This window comes from Nycticebus coucang, chromosome 4 (assembly GCF_027406575.1).
Source record: "Nycticebus coucang isolate mNycCou1 chromosome 4, mNycCou1.pri, whole genome shotgun sequence".
Lineage (NCBI taxonomy): Eukaryota > Metazoa > Chordata > Mammalia > Primates > Lorisidae > Nycticebus > Nycticebus coucang.
The window spans coordinates 115,522,852-115,544,518 of record NC_069783.1 but is presented as its reverse complement, the minus strand read 5'-3'; the positions used below and the strand labels follow the sequence as shown (position 1 = coordinate 115,544,518).

At 46.0% G+C, this 21,667-nt stretch overlaps 1 protein-coding gene across 6 annotated transcripts in view; it reads right to left on the bottom strand.

Moving 5' to 3' along the window:
• CUX2 (cut like homeobox 2) overlaps positions 1–21,667 on the bottom strand; it is a 254,962-nt gene that overhangs the window by 92,984 nt on the left and 140,311 nt on the right. For 5 of the 6 annotated variants that reach the window (XM_053590221.1, XM_053590222.1, XM_053590224.1 and 2 more), the window contains 2 exons: positions 10,450–10,560; positions 6,739–6,786 (listed from right to left, as the gene is read on the bottom strand). In XM_053590221.1, coding sequence (XP_053446196.1) covers positions 6,739–6,786; positions 10,450–10,560 — 159 coding nt within the window. The remainder of the gene's footprint in view (positions 1–6,738; positions 6,787–10,449; positions 10,561–21,667) is intronic. The other variant, XM_053590223.1, reaches the window with a different exon arrangement.

Here is a 21,667-nt window from a genome sequence, read left to right as displayed (position 1 = left end):
GGATCTCAGCTGGGCCTGGGTTGGGGGAGTGGGGGATACAGTCTCTCCTCTGTCATCTTGGAGAGGCCACAGCCTCCATGCTCTCTGATTACCAGCCAGAGGGATCCTGTTAAAACCTGAACCAGGGTTAGTCCCTCCCCTGCTCTAAAGCCTCCCATGGCTCCCACCTCATTTAGAGTCATAGAGTTCTTACTGTAGCCCCAAGGCCCTGAACAATCTAGACAGATGCATAAAGAAAAATTTTGCTAAATGTCAAGTTGGATAAATGTAGGGGCCGTGATAGTGAATGACAGGGACTTCAGGCTTGATAGGGGCAAGGGTGGTCAGGGAGGGCACAGAGATGGCACAGGGAAGAGCATTCCAGGCAGAGGACACAGCAGTGGCCAACACTGGGGTGGTAACAAGCCACGTCAGTCTGCTGGCTGGGGGGAAGGGCCTATGGCCTTAACTTTCTGCCTTAAGAACTTTCTCCAACCCCCTGAGGATGGAGCCCCTCTACCTTCCAGGCCTAAATTCTCATGCCCCCTTGGTTCTCTCTCTGCCTTGGGTACAGATGTGGGCACTGGATGGCACAGTCATCTCCTCTCGGAGCCTCAGTCTCCTCACATAGGATAATCATAATCATTAGAGTGTATATAGCACATGGTAGGTGTGCAATAAAAGTCACTTCAGGAGACTTGTCTTATAAAGGCAGAGGCCACCTTTAGTGCCAAGCATGGCTGTCTATTGACCAACAATAGTGAATGACATCAAGTTATGGTGATGCCCAGGTCAGTTTTTGGCTGGGGCTGGGCTTGAACCCACCACCTCTGGCATATGGGGCCAGCGCCCTACTCCTTTGAGCCACAGGTGCGATGCCCAGGTCAGGAGGTGGCACTGTGGCACCCTGGCCTTTGCTTTCTTCCCTGTCATTTGTTGGTCTGGCCCAGGTCTGATCAACTATTGGGGTCCCAGCAGATGAATGTGGGCAGAAGGGAACTCCCTGTTCTCTGAAAGTGAGGGGCCTCGGGGTAGGCTGTGCGGCATTGTTGGCTGGGTAAGGTGTGCCGGGATCTGGAATGGCTTGGACCACAGTATCTGTAACTGGGGAGCACCCAGAAACACACATGTATCAGGCTGGCAAAGTCTCACCACCAATTTTATAGATGTCACAGCCGGGGTAACTGACTCAACCAGGGTTATTCATAGTATGTATCTATTCATTGATTGACTAGGTCATTTGTTTATCAGACAAACATCCCCTAAGGCTGGGAGCTGTTGAGTTAGGCACGGTGCTTCACTGTGCTACTAACCCACCCACAGGGGAGGTAGCAAGACCCTTCTGTTGCTTTTTGGGAATCCCTTTCCCAACAAAACAGAACTTTTTTTTTAAACAAAACAGAACTTCTGCTGCACGTGAGCTCCATTGGGTTGTCTCAGAGAAATACTCTGATCCCATTAGGAGAAATCCTAAGGAGAGGGGACAGAAGCCTAAGAATTGTGACATTCCTCACCTGGGTCCTTCGGAAGCAGCCAGGGCACCTGGAGGGCAACACCAGGCCTGGAGCTAAGGCACCTGTGTGCATTCCATGTGCCCTGACTTCTGCCACGGGGTGGAGACAGCTCCCCTAGGAGCACCTGTCACCGTTCCCCTGGAATTAGGAGAGGCGGCTACACTCTGTATAGAGACAGAGGCCTAAGAACTTGGCACTGGGAGAAAAATTTTGACAAGGCTAAAATCTGCCAAAATGTCTGAAGGGGAGGGGACGGGGTGGAGAAGAAAATGGAAGAACAGGTAGAAGAAAAAGGGAGGGGAGAGGAGAGAGGGAGAAGAGAACAGAGGAGAAGTAGGGAGAAGGGGAGAGAGCTGGCACAATATAAACCTGGGGGATCTGGCCATCCACTACTGTGCAACCAAACTACCCCAAAACATAGTGGCTCAAAACAACATATTATTATCTCTCACAGTCTGTGGGTTGACTGGGCTCAGCTGGGTGGTTCTCTCTTGTTGCTGCTCATGCAGTCATAGTTGGATGGCAGCCGGGGCTACAGTCATCTGACAGCTCGACTGGATTGGATGTTCCAGCGTGGCCCCTTGACTCAAGTTTGGTGCCTCAGGGTTCCTGGCCCCTCTCCTCCACATGATGTCTCACCCCCCAAGGCCTCTCCCTGTGGGGTGGGCTTCTCACAGCAGGGTGGTCTCAGGGCAGTTACATGTCCCCCAGGAAGGATCAGTTTGAAGAGGCAGGAAGTAGAGCCATCAGGCAGGCTAAGGGCTCTGGTTGATCATGGCACAATGTTACTTCTGCCATGTTTTGCTGGTCAAAAAAGGCAGGGGCCCATATTCACAGGATGCAGACACAGATTCCATCTCTTGATGGGGGACTACAAGACACAGTGCAGACATGCACAGGGAGATGTTGCTGTGGCCATTATGGCCATTCGGTGTGAATGTGAAGTTCAGTAAACAAGCAGAACTTTTGCTGAGAGGAAACTAACAGGTCTCTCTTGGGCTTGTGATGTGACTCCTGGACATAATTTCAAGCACAGGGATTCAACTCCTAGGGACATTCTTTGTGGGTAGGAATTGTGTTTCACCATCTATGAGTCCTTTATAGCCTTTACATGGAACCTGGCACACAGTAGGTGCTCTATAAGTATTTTCTGAGTGAACCTGCATGGTGCCCGGTACCTTAGAAAGGTAGCACCATGTCCTTTGGAAAATACTTCTACATATTGTAAAATGCTTGCTGCCATTCCAACAGGGGTCTAGGTGACCACCACATCACATCCTCGACTGTGCTAGCATCTAGAACACTGCAATAAGCATGTTTGATGTATGAATAAATGATTGCATGGGCTCAACTGATGATTTTAATACATCTTGGTCCCTAATCTAAGTTCCTAGAAGGTGGTCATGCCACTTGAGTTCCTTCAGACCTTAGGAGGGCAGAGGGAGAATGTCCTAGGCCTTACACAACTATACACACATGTAACTAACCAGCTGTGTGTCACACAGAATGTCACCAAATCTCATGCAATCCTTTTGCTGTCCTTATTTACAGATGAGGAAAACAGTGGCTCAGAGAGAGGAAGTCACTTGCTAAGGTCATACAAGTTTGTCAGTGTTAGGGTGGGCCGCAGACCTGCTGTCTGGCCACCACACTCTCCTGCTTCCCCTGAGTGTCAGAGATCATGTCAGTCCTCTTGATTCCCAAACTACCGTGTTTCAATCAGGCCCAGGTGAATGTCTCTGTTTTCATCCAACCAAAAGGGTTTTCCACCATGTAGCTCACATCCCCTTCATGGTAGGAGGAGGGGAAGCAGAGAAAAAGGAAATCTAGCCATGGCCCTGTGGTCTTCCTAGCTAGCTGCCCAGTGCATGCACTCTTTAGAAAAGTTTCACCTCTGATTTAGCATAACAAAACTTTTAATTTAGATGTTTTCATGTCTCTCTCCAAGTAAAAATAAGTTTAAAATAATGACTGTAATAAATGAAGGTAATTAATTGTAGTTTGTTCCTTTACTGTCTAGTCAGCTTAATTTTACCTTTTCAACTAATAATGAGAAAATAATTTTTGTGCTCGGAGGGTTAATGATATGTAACTGCAAGAACTGCTAATTGCATGTTGCAATCCATCCATCAACAACCCCATCTGTGCGACTTGATTATGTTTGCTAAATTATTGCTTTGAATTATCTTTCATAAAGCAACTTTTGTAATTAGCGGGGCTTTCGTCTTGCTCTTTTCTCTGTGCGCAAGGATATTCAAAGTTTGGCCATTTCAAGCTGTCTCTCCATTAAGCCACCTTCTCTGGCTGTCTTTGTTTCTCTGAGCAGGGGAAATCAAAACTGTCCTTTAAGCAATCAAGGCAGAGAGAGAAGCTTCCTTGATTCACAGCAGGGCAAAATCACTTCCTCTCTGCCCCCTCCCACTGGTGACACACAAGGAAAAAAAAGACCCACACATATATAATAATATGAAAAGATAAAAGATGCCCAGATTCTGTATATACTAGGGCTAGGGGAGTGAAATTCAGAAATAAACTCGAATGTGGTATATTTCAAGGGGAGGCCTGCATGGGAGAAGGAATGACGGGTGATATTCAGCCCTGGGGTTTTATGGGCTAGTTTATGGGACTTGGGATGGAGCTGGCCCCAGGGAATATTTCTGGGAGGTGATTAATGCCCACCTGGGAATCTGCAGCTCCATCCCAGAGCCTGGTGAATTGCAAAAGAAGTTACATAAAGGATGAGCCCTCATTAAAAAAATTAAAATGAAAATCAAATTTGGATTATAAACGGCCTGTGTGTGTGCAGCTTGTTCTGGACGACAAAGATGCTTTTTATTAACACCTCTCTTTGGCGGTGTCTCTCCCCCGCGGTGCAGGGAGGGACACAGCAGCCAAGATAGCTTAGTCAATAGATCATGAGGAAAGCAGGGGTTTCGGGAATAAAATTCCAGACAAATGTAGTTTTTTTGGTACATTAAGGGGAGGATGGAGAGCTCTCTTAAGAAAATTAACGAAGTTCTTTGAAGATCTCCAGCTATTAAAACAGTGTCTATTCAACACGAAGCACGGGTTTTAGAAGGGAGAATTCAGCTTTGTCTTTTCTTTCAGCACACTAAAACCTTCTCTGCCCCAATACTTATTGAGCACCAGCTGTATGCCAGACACGGTGGCTGCCTCCAAGCTGCTTAGTTCTTTGAATCCTTACCGTAAGCCTCCTCAGTCAGAGGAGGAACACTGAAGTGCGGAGTCAGGAACATCTCCCAGGCCACACAGCTGGTTTAGGGGCCGGGGTAGCATTCTAATCTGGGGTTCTAACTTCCAGCTCCTGCTTTCCACCAGGCTACACTCAAGGCTTCTCCTGATCATCCCCCAAACCTGTTTAACTCGTTTCCTATTGAAAAGATGACATAAACTCATACCTACTTCCTACAGGGAAAGACAGTTCCTTTCTAAAAAGCCTTGAACATTTAGTTAAGAAAGAGGCAGATCGCAGCCCAGCCACAGTAGAGGCCGAATAAACCTGTATTGGAGGTCACCAATAAGAATAAAAAAATGCTCAAGACTTCTAATATGCAAGACAGTGTTTAAGCACTTCTTCAGTGTGAATTGTGTTCCTCAATCACACCCTGTGAAGTAGGTATAATTACTGTCTCCATTTTACAGATGAGGAAACAGAGGCATGGAGAGGTTAACTAACTTGCCTACGGCCACAAAGCCAGTAACCAGCAGAGGTGGGTTTCAAACCTAGGCTCGTCCCAGCATTTGTGCTCCTCATTCCCTAGCAAGCTATCTGTGCGCCGGATGTTACATTAAACCCATTCCCTGCATTACATCTAGGTTAATCCTTAAAACAACACAAAAAGATCTCTAATGTCTTTATTCCCATTTAATAAATAGGGAAAACTGAGGCTCAAGAGGCTAAGAGAAGCTCTGCTCACACCAACCCTAGCCAAGGAACAGCTGAGAGAGCAACGCTCTCTACCAAACAGCTTAATGCCTATCTCTGGGCTTAGTGGAGGATCAGCTGCTAGAGAGGGCTTGTGTGCTGAGCATTCCCCATGGGACCAGGAGTTGGCAGATGGGAACTTCTTAAAAACAATGACGACAACAACAACAACAACAACAACAACACTAACCCAACACAAAGCCATGAAAACACATTCCCAACATTATTGCTCTTCTTTCTGGCTTTTTTTTTCTTCTCAGCCCAGGCAACTCACAACTAAATGAATCAATACTGGATGGCCTTATAAATAAATAAGCATGTCAGTCAACTCAGTAATAAAATGAAGGGATGAAAAATATGGAAATCAGCGACATTTGTGTAAATCCACTTATCGTTTACTTTAATATACCCTTATGCGCTTATGCGGTTCCAAAGAGACAGATTTAGAGTAATGTGGCACTTGGTGGATGACAGACTTAAAATGCATCCCCACAGCAAGCCCTGAGAAGAGCAAATACTTCTGGGAACCTGCAAGAGCCCAGGGAAGCCTGAGAGGCCTCTCAAGATGGAATATTTTAGAAACAGTCTCCACTTCCACCCCTGACTCCTGTGATTCCAGTCTTTTTCTAGCCTGTGGCAGCCAGATTAAGTCAACATTTTCAGAATCCTGGCAACAAAGTCCAGAAAAGGGAGAAACAGGAGAGGTTTGACCCCATCCTAGGGCTCCAGAAAGGCAAGTGAAATGATTTGCTGAGGACAGCTCAGCTATTGTCAAAGAAACTAGGGCCCGATGGGTTGGCAGGAAAGAATGCGGATAATGTTGATTTTATATTCAAAGGGTGGGTTGGTACAAAGGATTTCTGAGTGGGCTGGTAACTGCTGGGTCTTATTTGCAAGGCTGCCTTAGAGAAGCAAAGCAGAACAGAATGCCAAGGGAGAACAAAGGTCACCTGGTATAAACCCATGATTTTACAAATGGAAAACCAAGCTTGGAAGACGAGGTGGGTTTGTTCAAGGTCACAGATCTTAGATGTAGCAGAGCCAGTGTAAGGTTGGGCAAAGGTGAGGGAGTGGGAGATTTCTTGGGATCAGACCCTGGAATTCCATCAAACAAGAGATAATCCATTCTCATTGCTACACCATTGGAGTGGGACACCAAAGGAAACTGCCCAGATTGCAGTGGGGGCAGGTAGTTTATCTAATGCTTCTGGAGGCTGCTGGTCTCTTCTGGCAATGCTAGGTGGGATAGGAGGGGGAGCCAGGGTCCTTTTCTCACATGCTGTGGGCCTTGGGTCTTACCTCGGCTTGGAAGCTTTTTAATACAGGAGCCACCATCTCTCTGATTTCCTGAAAAAGAGATCAGCGAAGAGTTCACCATGGTGCCAGGTGGGACACCCCCATGGCCCCTGCTTGTAGCTCACTTCTGCCTCAGGGTCAGCATTTCCCCAGCATGTCCCGTGGCGCCTACACTCCATGGGATTTCACAAGGGACACAAAAACACACAGGGATGCCGAGCCAAATCAGACAGGGAAACATCAAGTCCAAGAGGTTTCTTTCCTGCAGGATGTTTTGGAATTTTTAACTCATACTGCGAATTTTTGGAAGAGAGTGAGAGGAAGTGGTGGCATGATCTTTGATGCAAAGTATCTCATGAGTGGTCCTTCGTTAGACACTCTCTGGAATGGGGGCTGGACACACTCAGCTCTAAGTCATCAAAGTTCCTTCATGAGAACCTTTTGTCCTTCAAGATCATCCTGAGCTGCCTCTTTTGGGTGGCCATCTCTGCTACCCTATCCTGTGCCACCACAACTGGCAAAGAGTGCATTTTGTATTTTAGCAACACCACTTGTGTACCTGACTCTCCCTGCTCACCAGAACGTGCAGTTTCTGGGAACTTGGCTGCCCACCTCAGAAGGGCTCTACGAATGTCTGAAGAACTCCATGGATGTGGGCTGTCTTCAGAAGGGAGGTTTGTCTTGGTAACTACAAGGTTCCTTTCCAGATCCCAATTTCCTGACTTTCATAAGTGACCTTGAGGTTCCCAGGCTCACAGGCTCCCCTGGTGAATTCCTGTGAGTTCTTCTCTCTGGCATACAATAGGGAAGCCTTTTTTATTTTTTTTAATTTAATTTTTGAGACAGAGTCTTAATCTATCACCCAGGCTGGAGTGCAGCAGCATTTTCATAGCTCACTGCAACCTCAAACTTCTGGGCTCAAGTGATCCTCCTGCCTCAGCCTCCCAATATGTGAGGATTACAGGTATGAGTTACTGCACCTGGCTGGGAAGCCGTTTAGAATCATGAGCCCAAGATTACCCTAACCCTCCAGTTTCCTCTGAGATTCACTGGAAGTCCCCCCAGTAACAACCAGCCACAGCCACAAGAACCCCCAAGGAAGGGAAAGTGGAGGAGGCAACTGAGAGAGACAGGAAAGGAAGAGATTGGCTGAAGAATATGCATGTTCAGGTAAAGACTAAAGCCATGAATTATGAAAATAAAGTTGGGTTGTTTCTGCCCCTGGAAAAAGTCCCTCTTCTGGACCCTGGACACCCCTACTGGCTGGGGATCTTCAGGAGGGATGCAGTGCATGTGGATCTAGTGGACTGGATCACAAGGAGATGTGGGCACACAGCTGAGCCATGGAAAAGGAAACATGAGAATCTAGGTCATAGGCTGTGAACTCAAATGCCCACTGGACCAGGCAGGAAGTGGACAGGAGGGAGGCAGACTGAGACACACACGCCCTCTTGAATGTGTTGAACATTCTGTTCTGGCTGACACCTAAGCATAGGCACCTTGTACCTCTGGATTGTGATATCCACCAAATAGTCTCCAAAGATACTGGAAATCCTATTTTCTGATGAAATCTTCTGTAATACTAAATGTTGGCAACTTACTGTAAAGTTTGAAAGACTTTACAGACCAAATAAACAATACATTAGCAGGATACCTCTGGTCTAGCTTCAGGAGATGTTAGTATGTTGTGGGATTTCTGAAACCATTTACCCAGGCCCCTGAATTTACAGAAGGGGAAATCAAGGCCCCGAGGGGACCTGTCTTGCTCAAGGTCACACAGGAAGTGAATAGCAAAGCTGGGCTTTGAAGCCAGGTCAGCAGACTCCCCAAACAGGCTCTTTTCATAAATCCACCCTCAAGGAAACTTAGCGGGTTCAAATCTGAGTGCCCTTGGAAGGATAAGAGTTTGGTGGCACTTTAAACTAACGCTAACTCCACTGCTCTGATGCCTATGCTGCTGGGGGACACTGAGCAAAGGCACCAGCCAAAGGATGCTCTTAAATAAAGCCTTGGCATGACTCCCCATATCAGGAGAGATAAGTTCCAAAAATGAGAATTTTCTGAGGCACAACTATAATAAGAATGGAAACTTATTCCTCCTAATTACATAATTGCATAATTATGCAGTATTAAAATTATGTAAGCTGAACTCCAAGGCTTAAAACCTGGCCTGGATTTCCCTCATCACCTAGGGGCTCCTGTATGGCCTGGGGAGAAAGTTTGCTGGGTGAGGGGAATAAGGATGAGATAGAGAGTCTGAGTAGACCAGAGACAGAGTATGTGGGGCTATGAGGACCTGTGGGGCTAATTCAGCTCTGCTTCCTGGGGAATGGACAGTTATAGGTGTCCTCATTCTGCGGAGGAAAATTAATTTACAGACCAAGCCATGCTCTATTCTAAAAGGGAAGGGAGGAGACCTATGGCTTCTTAGCTCTTGGAGCCAGATCAAAGACCTGGCTTGGCCTTCCTGAAGTTACAACATAGGAGATACTCTGATTTGAGATTCAAGCCTCTTTTCCATGCACACGCTCTCTAAGCCCTCAAATCTAAGATTTCTTCTAGACTTGTTCTGTGGACAAATTGTAGCTAGATCCTAGTCTCCTCTCTTGCCAACCAGAGATATTTATGACTCGTATGAGAAGGATTCTGCAGCGATGAGAATCAGGTTGACGCAAAGGCTCAACCACTCTGTACTCACGTGGCCTGATTCCTGGCTGGGCCCACCCCTCCCCCACAGGTAAGACAGCAACAGGAGACCTCTGCTAATTTGGGCAGGCAAAGTGTAATTGGTACAACCAATGTCTCTCATCTGAATATCAAAGTCTGCTCACCCTCCTCCAAGATCCAGCACACCTGAGCAGATAAGGACAGATATTAACTTGCTGCTGACCAGAGGGAGACACAATTGGGAGAGGTCTGACCTTGGAGATCCCTGATGTGTTTCTCATAATAGCTCTGAGTTGCCACATCCCTGCCAACATTATATAGCGTCAGAGGGCTTTATTTTCCCTTCTTTGTGTTTATTCCCAACATTTTTTCCTTCTTAATTCAAGAAGCAACAGGGGGCCCTGATAGAGAAGGGAAAAGAATTCACACATTCACCCCTGTAAAGAACAGACACATGTCTGTTCTCGTCTGTTTCTCTGGGGGCCCTTGCATTGCGGGGGTCATTCTTTGGACCACCCCCATGATATACAGGAAAGACAAAGCTGGTTGGTAGAACTGCAAGGAAGGGGGGACAGGGAAGAATGAGGTACACACTTTGAGCATAAAGTGAGGTTTCAGAGATGGTTAGTGATGGAAGACCTGAAGAGGGTGGTAGAGCATCTATTGCAGCTGCCTTCCAGATGCCAATGGAAAAGCAAAATAAAATCAAGAATTCTAGACCAATTGTTTTTGTCACCAAGGCCAAGCATTTAACTTAGATATGAATGTGTGTGTGTGTGGGGGTGGGGGGTGGGGATATGGATATTTCACAGTGGCCTAAAGAATAATGACTTTAATAGAGAAGCATTCTGCCCTTCCTTTAGTCAGTACTGCTGAGCACCACTATACCAGGAAACATCAAAAGGTTGGGGGCTGTAATTTTTCTTTGGGGCTAATTAGCTTCTTTTCTTGTTAGTCACTTATGTCTACAGTTTGCAAAATATAGTTTGAACAGAGAAAAATCTGCATTCCTACTGAGTTAATTCCATAACAGCAAATATACTGTACCTCAGGTACATTTTTCTTAAATTCCCGGCGGAGTTCAATTAAATGTTTATGAGAATGTTCACTCTCCTCCTGCCGTGCAGACAGCTCAGAAGCGACGGAATTAAGCTCCTTCTGGAACAATAAAAAAAAAAAAAAAAAAAGAGAGAGAGAGGGAGAGAAAAGAGAAAGATTTTTTTTCCTCTTTTTCCTTTTTAATCATCGTTGAAAACAGCATTCTGAACAAGTTTTCTTAACTTACAAAGCTGAGAAAAGACAGGATATTGACTCCTGGCACAAATGAATAATTTACGAAACTGGAGATGCAACCAAAAAAAATTCAGGACAGCTTCTTTGCTCATCGGAAGTTGGGCCTGATCAATATCCTCCTATACAAAGTTGGGTGGAGTTGGGTTTTTTTTCATCTCTTCCCCACCCCCTGCCCCACCTCTTAAATTTCCAAAGGAATGATGGCATAAGCTTGTCAGTAACTGTAGAAAACATCTCCAAACCATGTCAAAATAGTAAAGTGCGGCATATTGTATGGGCATATTATAGTGTAAGAAAGTGCTGTCGACAGCTTTCATATATCAGAGGTGGGAACTGTTCCAACTATGACTTACTTACACTTAAAGGTTCATAAATACGCCTTTTAAGATATAGATGGCTTTTTAATTTCAGTAGATTTTGGAAAAATGAAGGTGCCAATAAGAAGCAAGCTGACCTTTTGTGTATCCTGCAGTAAATCATTTAAGGTTCACTTCAAGTATAAGAAATATTTCATTGAAGACTCCTGGATTCAGAAAAAATGGATTGGAAGGTGCTCTGCCTGCTTGTGTGCAAGGAAGGCATCAGACCAGGTTTTTAAAGGATGTAAAGCAAGGGGAGAAAGAGAAAGGGATGGAAGTGGGGATGCGTCAGCTCGCGTACACATAATAGGCAATGTCTGCTGGTCGTACACATATAGTTGATCACCCCTCTTGAAGCTTTCTTCACTTTAATGGTGGCAGTTTCACACAGAGAGTACAATTTACCATGAGTTGTCATAGATTTCATTTGCATAATTCAAGAAATGCTCTGTTTATGTGGTCTGCTGCTTTCCTGCACCACCTCGAGATGGGGATTTTTTCTGGACCATAACTCGAGGAGCATTTCTGTATATATCACCCGATTGTATTTGCAGCAATCAAGCCCCATAATTTCCTAAATCTGGTGATGCAATAAATTTCTGCAATCAGATTTATTAAAAAGACACATGCAGATGCAGGAGTGTATTTCTAGGGTGAACTCTTTAATCTAACATATGTATGCTGAGGCCCAGACCGTGTTGAAAGACCCCATTTGTCATCGCTAATACACATTCATCTTGCACACACAATGAAACACTTTTACCACTAGATAATGAAATAAAAGTACTATTAACCCGCTGCAAATCCTTTTCCCTCCAAGAGACAAAATGCATGGTAATTCTCTTATATCATGTCTGAGAGTCGGTGAATTTGCTCAATGGCAATTCACCATAGCACCATAAACCTGGGATCCCAAACCTGGGATGAGTGTCTCTGGCCTATTAAGCATTTTGGAGAAATCCAGGAAGAAATTTCTATTTGAGGAGAAATGTCTAACCTCTTCAGGGAATCATGAGACTAGAAGGGACATGGCAGAGAGAGCAAAGTAGTTATTCAAATAGAGAGGGAGGTGGTGCTCTCCAGGGTGCTGAAATCAATTCTCGCCACAGCACACGGGCACTCCCACTCAGAGGTGTGTATGTGTGGGCGGGGGGCGGGGAGTGGGGGGGGCGGGCGTGAGGGGTTTCTTGTCTAAAAGCCCCATGGGATTTAGAGTTGGGTAAGGAACAAGATGTCACACGAGAAAAAAGAGACTTTGGTTTGTTATTATTTAAAACTAATTGCAGTTTCCAATAAAGAAACCACAATTGACCATAACCAAAATAGTAAGCTATGACTAGGGAGAGATGGGTATTTGCAGAAATAGACAAAGGTAGATAAGTTGGTGCAGCCAGGTGGACAGAATCTCACTTGGCAGGTGAGAGAATACTGGAAGCCATGGTCAATTTGAGTTGTAGTAGAGTGCTCATAGTTTTTCTTGTCTTTCTTGAAGACGAAGATATAATTTTTTTTTTTGGAGACAGAGTCTCAAGCTGTTGCCCTGGGTAGAGTGCTGTGGCGTCACAGCTCACAGCAACCTCCAACTCTTGGGCTTAAGCGATCCTCTTGCCTCAGCCTCCCAAGTAGCTGGGACTACATGTACCTACTATAACGCCTGGCTATTTTTTGGTTACAGTTGTGGTTGTTTGGCGGGCCCAGGCTGGATTCCAACCCGCCAGCTCCGGTTATGTGGCTGGCACCCTAGCCGCTTGAGCTACAGGTGCCAAGCCAAAGATGTAATTTTTACATTCCTATGAGACAAACAACTGGGACTTGGATTTATATCATTCAGTTTTAGATTATCACGTACTGGACACTGTGTTCTTATCTCGGGGACACTGTATCTCTGCACACTACAACAACCCAAATACCTAATAGGGGGTGGACTTCAACTCCTTGTTAAAAACATCCAACCCAGGTTCTGAAAGGAAATCTCAGAGCAGGAGAGGTCCAACTGCCTGAGGTACTGTACCAGACAATTATGCCTTCTCCTTTTGCCTGCACCTATAGGACACTGGTGGGTGAAAATCTGACAGGCAGGACATCTGCTCTGTCCACACTACAATGAGAGCAGAGCCAGCCGAGGTGGGAGAACATGTGCATGCCCCCAGTCCTGGTCCCACCATAGGCCCAGCCCTTGGTGTCTTTCTTGTTCAGCCTTCGAGAACTGACAATGTCACTGATATCCACATTTCTTCTCAATGTTGCCTAAATCTATGCTCATCCTTCAACCCTGAATTCTTGTTACATTTCTACAGTAAACATGTTAATACCAATAATAATAGTAAATAATAATCATAACTACCATTTATGGAGTGCTTACACGTACCAGGCACTATGCTAAGCGCCTAACATACATCATCTTGTGGAACAAACACATTAATGTGTCTGTAAGCTGATTTGAGCAGGGACTCAGAAATAAATTATAGTCCAGTCTAATAATCGAGGTGTGGATTATCTCCTATGTGGATTATAAAGGCAAATTTTTAATGCCTTGCTTTCCAGCGGGCTTCTGCTCCACTTCCTTATTAGCTTGTGGGGGAAGGGTGTTCAGGGAGCCTGTTTTAAATGATATAAGCATATCAAGTGTCAAGCACAGTAACAGGTGTTCAACAAACATTGGCTGATATCAATCTTATATTTAGAAAAACTGAGAGCTCAGAAAACACCCCACCAGATCAATGATTCCAAGAATTCTAAATTTTACAAGTCAGTAAAATTTTTACTTAAAAAGGGAAGACTGACAGATTATTGCCAACTGTTACTATATCAAGCAAAGACATTAAAAACTACTCCTCCCACCCAAAAAGGGATACTTGAGCATCAACAAAGAGAGGGGGCCAATGACTTCATCAACAAGGGTCTTTTAAAATAAACCCATCTAAAGTTAAAAGCTCATGGCACTATATTTATTTTGAAGGACAGCAAAAAATTCTGTCATAAACATAAACCAGCACTGGTCTGAACTCGTGTCCAAACTACCACACACACAGCTAACAGGGCCTCTCCTTTGATAATCAAGCAGAAGTCAGATCTTTCCCACATTGTCCCTCAGCCCCCCAGCCCTAGGGGGAGCCAGGATTAACACAGCCCCAGACTTTGGGCCAGGCCCAGGCAGGGAGAGAACTCCTCTGATTAACCGGCCATCAGCAGCAGACAGACAGCCCGGAGCCTGGCGCGGACCATTCAAATAATGATCATCATAAACAGCCCATTTGCAACTAAAAAGAAATAATTTTAATGAGCTTGAAACAGATGATAGATGCAGCTGAGACTCGGGCCAATGTGCAGAGAAAAAGGAAGCTGAGACTGAGCCACACTTAGGACCAGGTGCTGTAGGAAGACATGGGGACTACAGCGAAGGGCCTCTTCTATTGGCATCTGCAGTCCTCCTTGGAAGTGCCCCCTGCTCTATGAGTGCTCCTACCTCCAAGAGTGCCTGGCATCACTGTGCTGGCCAATCCTGGGACTGGGACCTGCAAGATACTTAGAACCTACAAGTCAGAAGAAATGCTCCAGGTTGCCAAATCATTGTTGTCCAAACTTTGACCACATAAGTTCCTCTGCATGACTTTTGCCATTGTATTGATATTTAGTATTTATTTTCAAAATGACCCTCATTGTTTATTTCTTTTGAGTGAGAGATATGCATAGCTTTAATGTTCAGCTTAATGAATTTTTACACCCTAGTAACTGCTGCCCAGATCAAGATATTGAATCTTAGTGCTCTGAGTGCCTGAGAGAGCTCCCTCGTGTCCCCTCCTGGCCAGAATCCCCTAAAAGTAACCATTATTCTGGGCCTAGCATCATAGATAAAATTTGCCTCTTTTTGACCTTCATATAATGTCTCCCTCCTTTTTAAATCTAAATAAGTACATTTGAAAAGGACACTTTTTTTTTTGTCACTAGAGAATCTTACATCATAAACAGATGGTGGCCCTTAAAGTAAAAGTACAATGAAACCAAAGCATGGCTGTCTGATTTTGTTATAAAAGATGAGCAAGTGGTGGAGGGGTGTTAAAGGGAATGTAGTACCCAACAGAGACTTTGTGCTTGGTGAAATGAGAAAGGACAACTGTTCCTCATGGCCTGAGTCAATTCCTTCTAACGCCCGGTCGACTTACTGCTTACAATCTCATGTCCCATCAGTGCGTGTGTGTCCCACACTTTAGCAAACACCAATTATATCTGATTCTCCATCCATCCATTCATTCCTTTAAAAGATGAGGTCTTGCTGTATTGCCCAGGCTGCAGTACAGTGGTCCAATCCTAGCTCACTGTAACCTCTAACTCCTGGGCTCAAGCAATCCCCCTGCCTCATCCTCCCAAGTAGCTGGAATTACAGGCATGTGTCACCACACCTGGCTTCTCCCACATTAAAGATGTGGAAACAGACACAGATAGCTTTGGGTTCCTGCCCATGTCTCATACCTGGTGAGGAGGGTGAATCTTAACCAGGGAAGGAAAACTATGGATTATCTATGGAGAAGCAATGTGAGCATTCTTGATTTACCTACGTTTCCCCAATCAGAAGAGATTGGGAATCTTATAAGAACATTCTGGGTTTTTTTTTTTTTTTTTTCAGTTTTTGGCCGGGGCTGGGTTTGAGCCCGCCACCTCTGGCATATGGGGCTGGTGCCCTACTCCTTTGAGCCATGGGCGCCGCCTCATTCTGTTTTTGTTTTTTTTTTATCTTTGATTAATTAATTTTTGAGACAGAGTCTCACTCTGTCACCCTGGGTAGAGTGCTGTGGCATCAAAGCTCACAGCAACCTCAAACTCCAACTGACACAGTCCCTATCCTTGAGGAGTTCACCGTACAGTGGAAGAGATAGATCAATTCTTACACTGTGTTTAAATACACAATGAGAAGTACAAATGAAGTGTGAAGGGAATACAGACAGCAAGGTGACTTACTGCGTCTGGGGGAAACACTCACTGGGGTGGGAACGTCTGACCTAGGGATGGAAGGCTGAGGAGTTGGTCAGATAAAGAAGTCAAGCATCTCAGGCAAAGGAAATGAAGATACTGCAAAATCCCCTACTTGTTCCCTTGTTCTTGAGTTTTCTTCTTAACATGTGCATATCCTCAGTGCTTAGAACAGTTCTTATTATCTGGGTTCAAACTGTGGCTTTGACACCTCTCTAGCAGCATAACCTTGGACAAGTGGCTTGACCTCAGATTCTGAGCTTGTAAATGGGAATAAAACTCCATATCCACAGGGTTATTATGAAGATCTCTTGAGAACCCGGCTGTAAGCCGGCAAAGTGACTGGAATCGTGTCTAGGGTCTTCAGAGTGTTGACAACCTCCAATAGAATGCCAGTCCCTCAAGAGTGGGAAAGGTGTCACTCTTGCTCACAGCTGTATCCAGTGGTCTAGCTCAATGCCTGGTGCACAGTAGGCATTCTATCAGTATGTGTGGAATTGTGGCACGACCAAGGTAGGGCTGCCTTTGCGGGAGCCATGGTCTCATCGCACATTTCCGGTCCACAGAGCTATTCAGGACTTTGCCATTAAAGCCCTAGGCAAACACGGAGGAGAGTTTCAGGTGAAGTTAGAGCACAGAGACTTGTTTGGTTTGCTGAGGAGCAGGCTGGGAGCATTGCCTTCATAGGGGCCTCAGAGGCCTGGCTCTGGGGGAGGACCTAGTACACCCTGGCCTGCCACGAGCAAGGAGACAAGACAAGACAGATTGCTCCACAGCCCTTCAAGATGGATAACTCAAGCCACAGCTGAGAGACAGCCTGGGTTACCAGAGCCATCCGTCACTCCCTGCACTGTATGTAAATTTCAGATGCCAAGATGTATTGGGCCAATTATCTGAGGCTGGGGCAAGGGGCAGCGCCTCCAAGAAACAGTTCTCAGCCAGGCTGGCTTTCCTGCATTCCATCAGCTGGGCTGGGGTAATGGGCAGTTCAGGCTTGTGTGTGTGCACAAGGGCTGCCAACAACTTCCTAGCAAACTTCCAGTGCAGTGACAACAACAGGGTAATGACTGTCCCAAATAGGGCTCACTATGCACTAGGTCCACAACTTTTGGCAAACAAAGGTTCATTTATTTCTCCCAGTGGTGTGTGGAGTGCAGCAAATTCTCAGGAAACATTGTTGAGGAAGTGAATGAACAGTCCTGTGATGCAGGTACCATTTTACACACAGTACCTGCAAGGAGTCAAAGTTACTTGCTCCAAGTCACATAGCTAGGAAGTGGCACCATAGAGACCTGAACCTATATTTTCAGGGTTTTTTTCTAGACTGTTTCCCTGGAACTCCACTCCAGATGCTGAAAGGGCGTTTTCTTATCTGTCCTTGACAAGATCTTGTGTAGCCTGAAGACCAGGAGCATGGTTGGGCCTGGTCTGTCTGTCTCTCCATCTGTTGTCCATCTGTTCATACTTCCATTTACTCCTCCACTCAAAAACTAATTTTTAGGTGCCTACAATGTTGCCAAGGACAAGACACACCCAGGTCTTGCCCACATGGAGCATTTGGTCACATAGGAGGCACAGACAAAACTGCGAGTGGGTGTGATGATGCACTCCTGTAGTCCCAGGTACTCGGGAGGCTGAGATAGGAGGGTTTGTTTGAGCATAGGAGTTCGAGGCCAGCCTGGATAACATAGCAAGACTCATTTCTTAAATAAATAAGTAAATAAATAAAACAAATTGTGGCACATAAAGCCCTCCTAGCAGTTCCTGCAGATCTGGCTTCCAGAAATTGCTTTTAGTTTGAGGCAGGCTGAGAGCTAGCATCTGGCAGGCACACCGGGTTCAAGTCCCACTGTTCTTGCATATCAGCTCTGTGATCTTGGGCAGACCCTCAGCCTCCCTGTATGGTTTCACTGCAGTTCAATGGAGTCATGACATCCCCTCCCTGTAGGGGCTGGCAGGATGAAAGGCTGGTGGCCTGCAAGGGGTCTTGGCTGCAGGAGGTGCTTGGGGAGGGCTGGATACCCTGGGGTTAATACTGACACCTGGGCTGGGGCTGCCCTGAGGCCCTGGGAGAAAAGGGACCTTCTCTGCCCTAATGTCAGGCAAATCTTACAATTTCTCATCCTCTCTAATATTATCTCTCTGGGCCAGGCCACTGTCATTGCTCGCCTTGGTGACCATAAGAACCTCCTCCCTGGGCTCACTGCTGTCATCCTCATCCTTCCATATCCCCTTTCCCACTTGGCAGCACAGTGATCCTATTAAACTGAAGTCACATCCTGTCCCTCCTTGGCACAAGACCCTTAGACAGGTCACCTTTGACTCACAGCTAAGGCTGCACGTGATCCATTTTGAGCCTTACTTCCTCTAACACCCCTACCTCCCAGCACTCTGTTCCAGTCACATGGGAGCCTTGCTGGCTCCTGAACACAGCAAGCACATTCCTGCCTCAGGACCTTTACATTGGCTGTTCCTCTGCAATGCTGCTTTTTCAGAATTCTACGTGGCTCTTTCCTTGCCTTCTTGGGGTCTCGTTCTTCTACCACCACCCAGAAGCCTGTCCCACTGTCCTATTTAAACTAGAAAGCAATTCCTCTCTACCTCTTCCAGCCCCCACTCACTTTTCTCCCCAGCACTTACTGTTGACACATTTATGTAGTCACTTCTCCATTTGTTTATTGCCCTTTTTCACCGCCCGCCCCCCTCCAATGTCGGCTCCACAAGGACAAGGACCTTATCCTTTTGGGTCCCTGCTATATCCTGCTTGGCATGTACTAGGTGTTCAATACTTGTTGAATGAATGTCTGAATATATGCAATTGAATGACAGACTGGACAACTCCAGGTTCCCCCCATGGCAGTTGCCTCCACTGTGGTGCCTCATCCAACTTCCAGCACTGCCCCCGCCTCCCTCCCCAAGCATCAGGCAGGAAAATAAGCCTGCTCCTGCTGCAGGCAGGAACTGGAATGGCCGTGCTTGAGAGAGGGTGCCATTCAAACACCTAATTATCTCACCGGCAAGCCCGGAAAAACCGAAAAACCGGAGCCACATCTGATCACTTCCTTCTGCCCTTGATTGCTGATTTACATTCTGGAGTTCTCAGAATTTAAAACCTTGTGGGTACCAGGAAAACAAAGTAGACCCTACTTTTAATAGGTGTCAGGTGAGGGGTCAGGGACCCCTTCATGCCCCTCTAAGGGCTGACACATCTGGTCTGAGCTGCCAAAAAGGGGAGTGGGTAAGAGGATCGCATCAAATAATCATTCACTCATTCATCAAGTGTTTATTGAGCACCTGGTATGTGCCAGGAACTTGCTAAGGCCACTTTACAGCAACTGAGTGCTGACTATAGGAGGATATCTGTCATGCCTTGGCCCATCTCATCTTCTGGGGGTAGGGTTTGGGCAGGGAGAGTCTGTGCTCCAAATAACTAACCTCCTTAAGAGCTGGGGAAAATGTCTTTGAGAGATCATAGTCAGGCAAAAGTAGAGCTTTGAATCCTGGGGTCCCCTTTTCTCCAAACTACTGCATCATCTCTGAAGTTCAAAGTCTGTGCCACTGTCAACGTTTTTCTCTAATTCATTTCTCTGAGGAGCCTTTTTTTGAAGTTGGGGGGTAGTGAGGGTGGGATAAAATCTGTGGGAAACTCAGGAAAAATTCACTGGTGTACAGGGCTAAGAGGGTGACGCATCATCCAGGGAGGAAAGGAAGCATTTATTGAGTGCCTACTGTATTCTGAGTGGGGTTCCAAGAGCTTTGTACCCTTTAGTCAGAGGGAAAATCATCACACACACGCACAGGTACTCTCCCAAGGAAAACGCACCAGCAGAGAGCTGCATCTAGCAGAACGTGGGCAGGCGTTAGGGGGAAGGTTCTGGAGGAGGGACCTGTGGGCATAGATATCGGGCTGGGAAACCCAGCTGTGGGGGAGGATGGCAGGCCACCTGGGTATACATATTAGGGCCTTGTGGAGATGGGGTCTGAAGGTTGTGAGACCAACACAAGATGCTAGCAGAAACCAGAGGGGACAGTTAAGCAGAGGAGGAGCATCTGCTTTGGGGGCAGGAGACTGAGCCTCGAGGCTGGGAGGGCACACATACTGTCTCCCACTACCAGTCAGGTGGGCAAGGGTGAGTGGGGGCCTAGGGCGAGACAGAGTAGTGATAGATTTTAAGAGCCTAGTGGAAAGGAACCAATACCACTTGGCAATTGGGAGCTCTAGCCAGGTAAGGTTGAGGGTAAGACAGAAAATAGACCCTCAAATGGGGCCGGGGATGGGGGTGTGTGCAGGGATATTTGTGGCCGGGAGGAATTACTTGGATTACAAGTCCACACATATTTTGAGGCTATATGTTTTGCCATATAACCCTCAGAGGGGATCAGGTGGGTGCTGCTGGGTCTGGCCTGGCTGACCCTCATTCATTCCACACCCATCTCAGGTGACTCCAGACTGGCCTGAGCTGCAGACACTGTTGGTGAGGTGCAGCCTTTGTCCAAGTACAGAGAAGGGTTCTCTGCTCTCACACAAAACAGGCCACTCTGTATCAGGTTAGCTGTCCCAGGTCAGATTTGGCAAGCAACAGGGCTGGGATTTCAACCAGGATCCTCTTGTGACTCTATGGCACACCCCGACAGACACCTCCCAAAACTCCTGAAGCTTCCCTGTCCTCCCTGCACCACAGAGAACTGTCTAGACCAGTGGTTCTCAACCTTCCTAAAGCCACGACCCTTTAATACAGTTCCTCATGTTGTGGTGACCCCCAACCATAAAATTATTTTCATTGCAGCAGCAAAAATAATTTTATGGTTGGGGGTCACCACAACATCAGGAATTGTATTAAAGGGTTGCGGCATTAGGAAGGTTGAGAACCACTGGTCTAGATCCAGGATTGCCTGGCCTCACGTGGCTCCTAATTGTAGTTATCTATGATTAAAAGTTGAACTCTGATCAATCTTCAGAAAGATTCTTGGAAGACCTAGAACATACAGAGCCACGATCTTCAACTTCCAGCATAGTACTGCCTGATATGATAGCCATCAGCTTCCTGTGGTTATTTAAATTTAGTACATCTGCATTCACTTCAGTGAAATACAATCACAAGTTTAGTTTCTCAGTTGCATAAGCCATATTTCAAGTGCTTAGCACCATATTGGACGACTCAGATTTACATCATCTACATGATCACGGAAGTTCTATGGAATAGCACTGTGGTAGAACATCTAAGGATGTGTGGTTTTACACCACCACCTCCACCTGCCATTTATTTCTTCAAGCTCCAATAGCTCCCAGAATTTCCAGCCCAAATCCTGATTGAAACCAGGGACCCAAAACACATACTCAAATTTCAACTAAGTGACCCAAAACACATACTCAAATTTCACCTATGTCAGTCCTGAGCCCATATACCACTAGCAGGAATGCAAAATGGTATAGCCATTTTGAAAAACAGCGTGGCAGTGTCTTAATAAGTCAGACATAAATTTGCCTTATGACCCACAAATTCCACTGCTCTACCCAAGAGAACTGAAAACATATATTCACACAAAGCTCTATACACAAACGTTCACAGCCATGCTATTCACAATAGCCAAAAAGTAGAAACAACCCAATGTCCAGCAACTGATGAATGGGTAAAATATGGTCT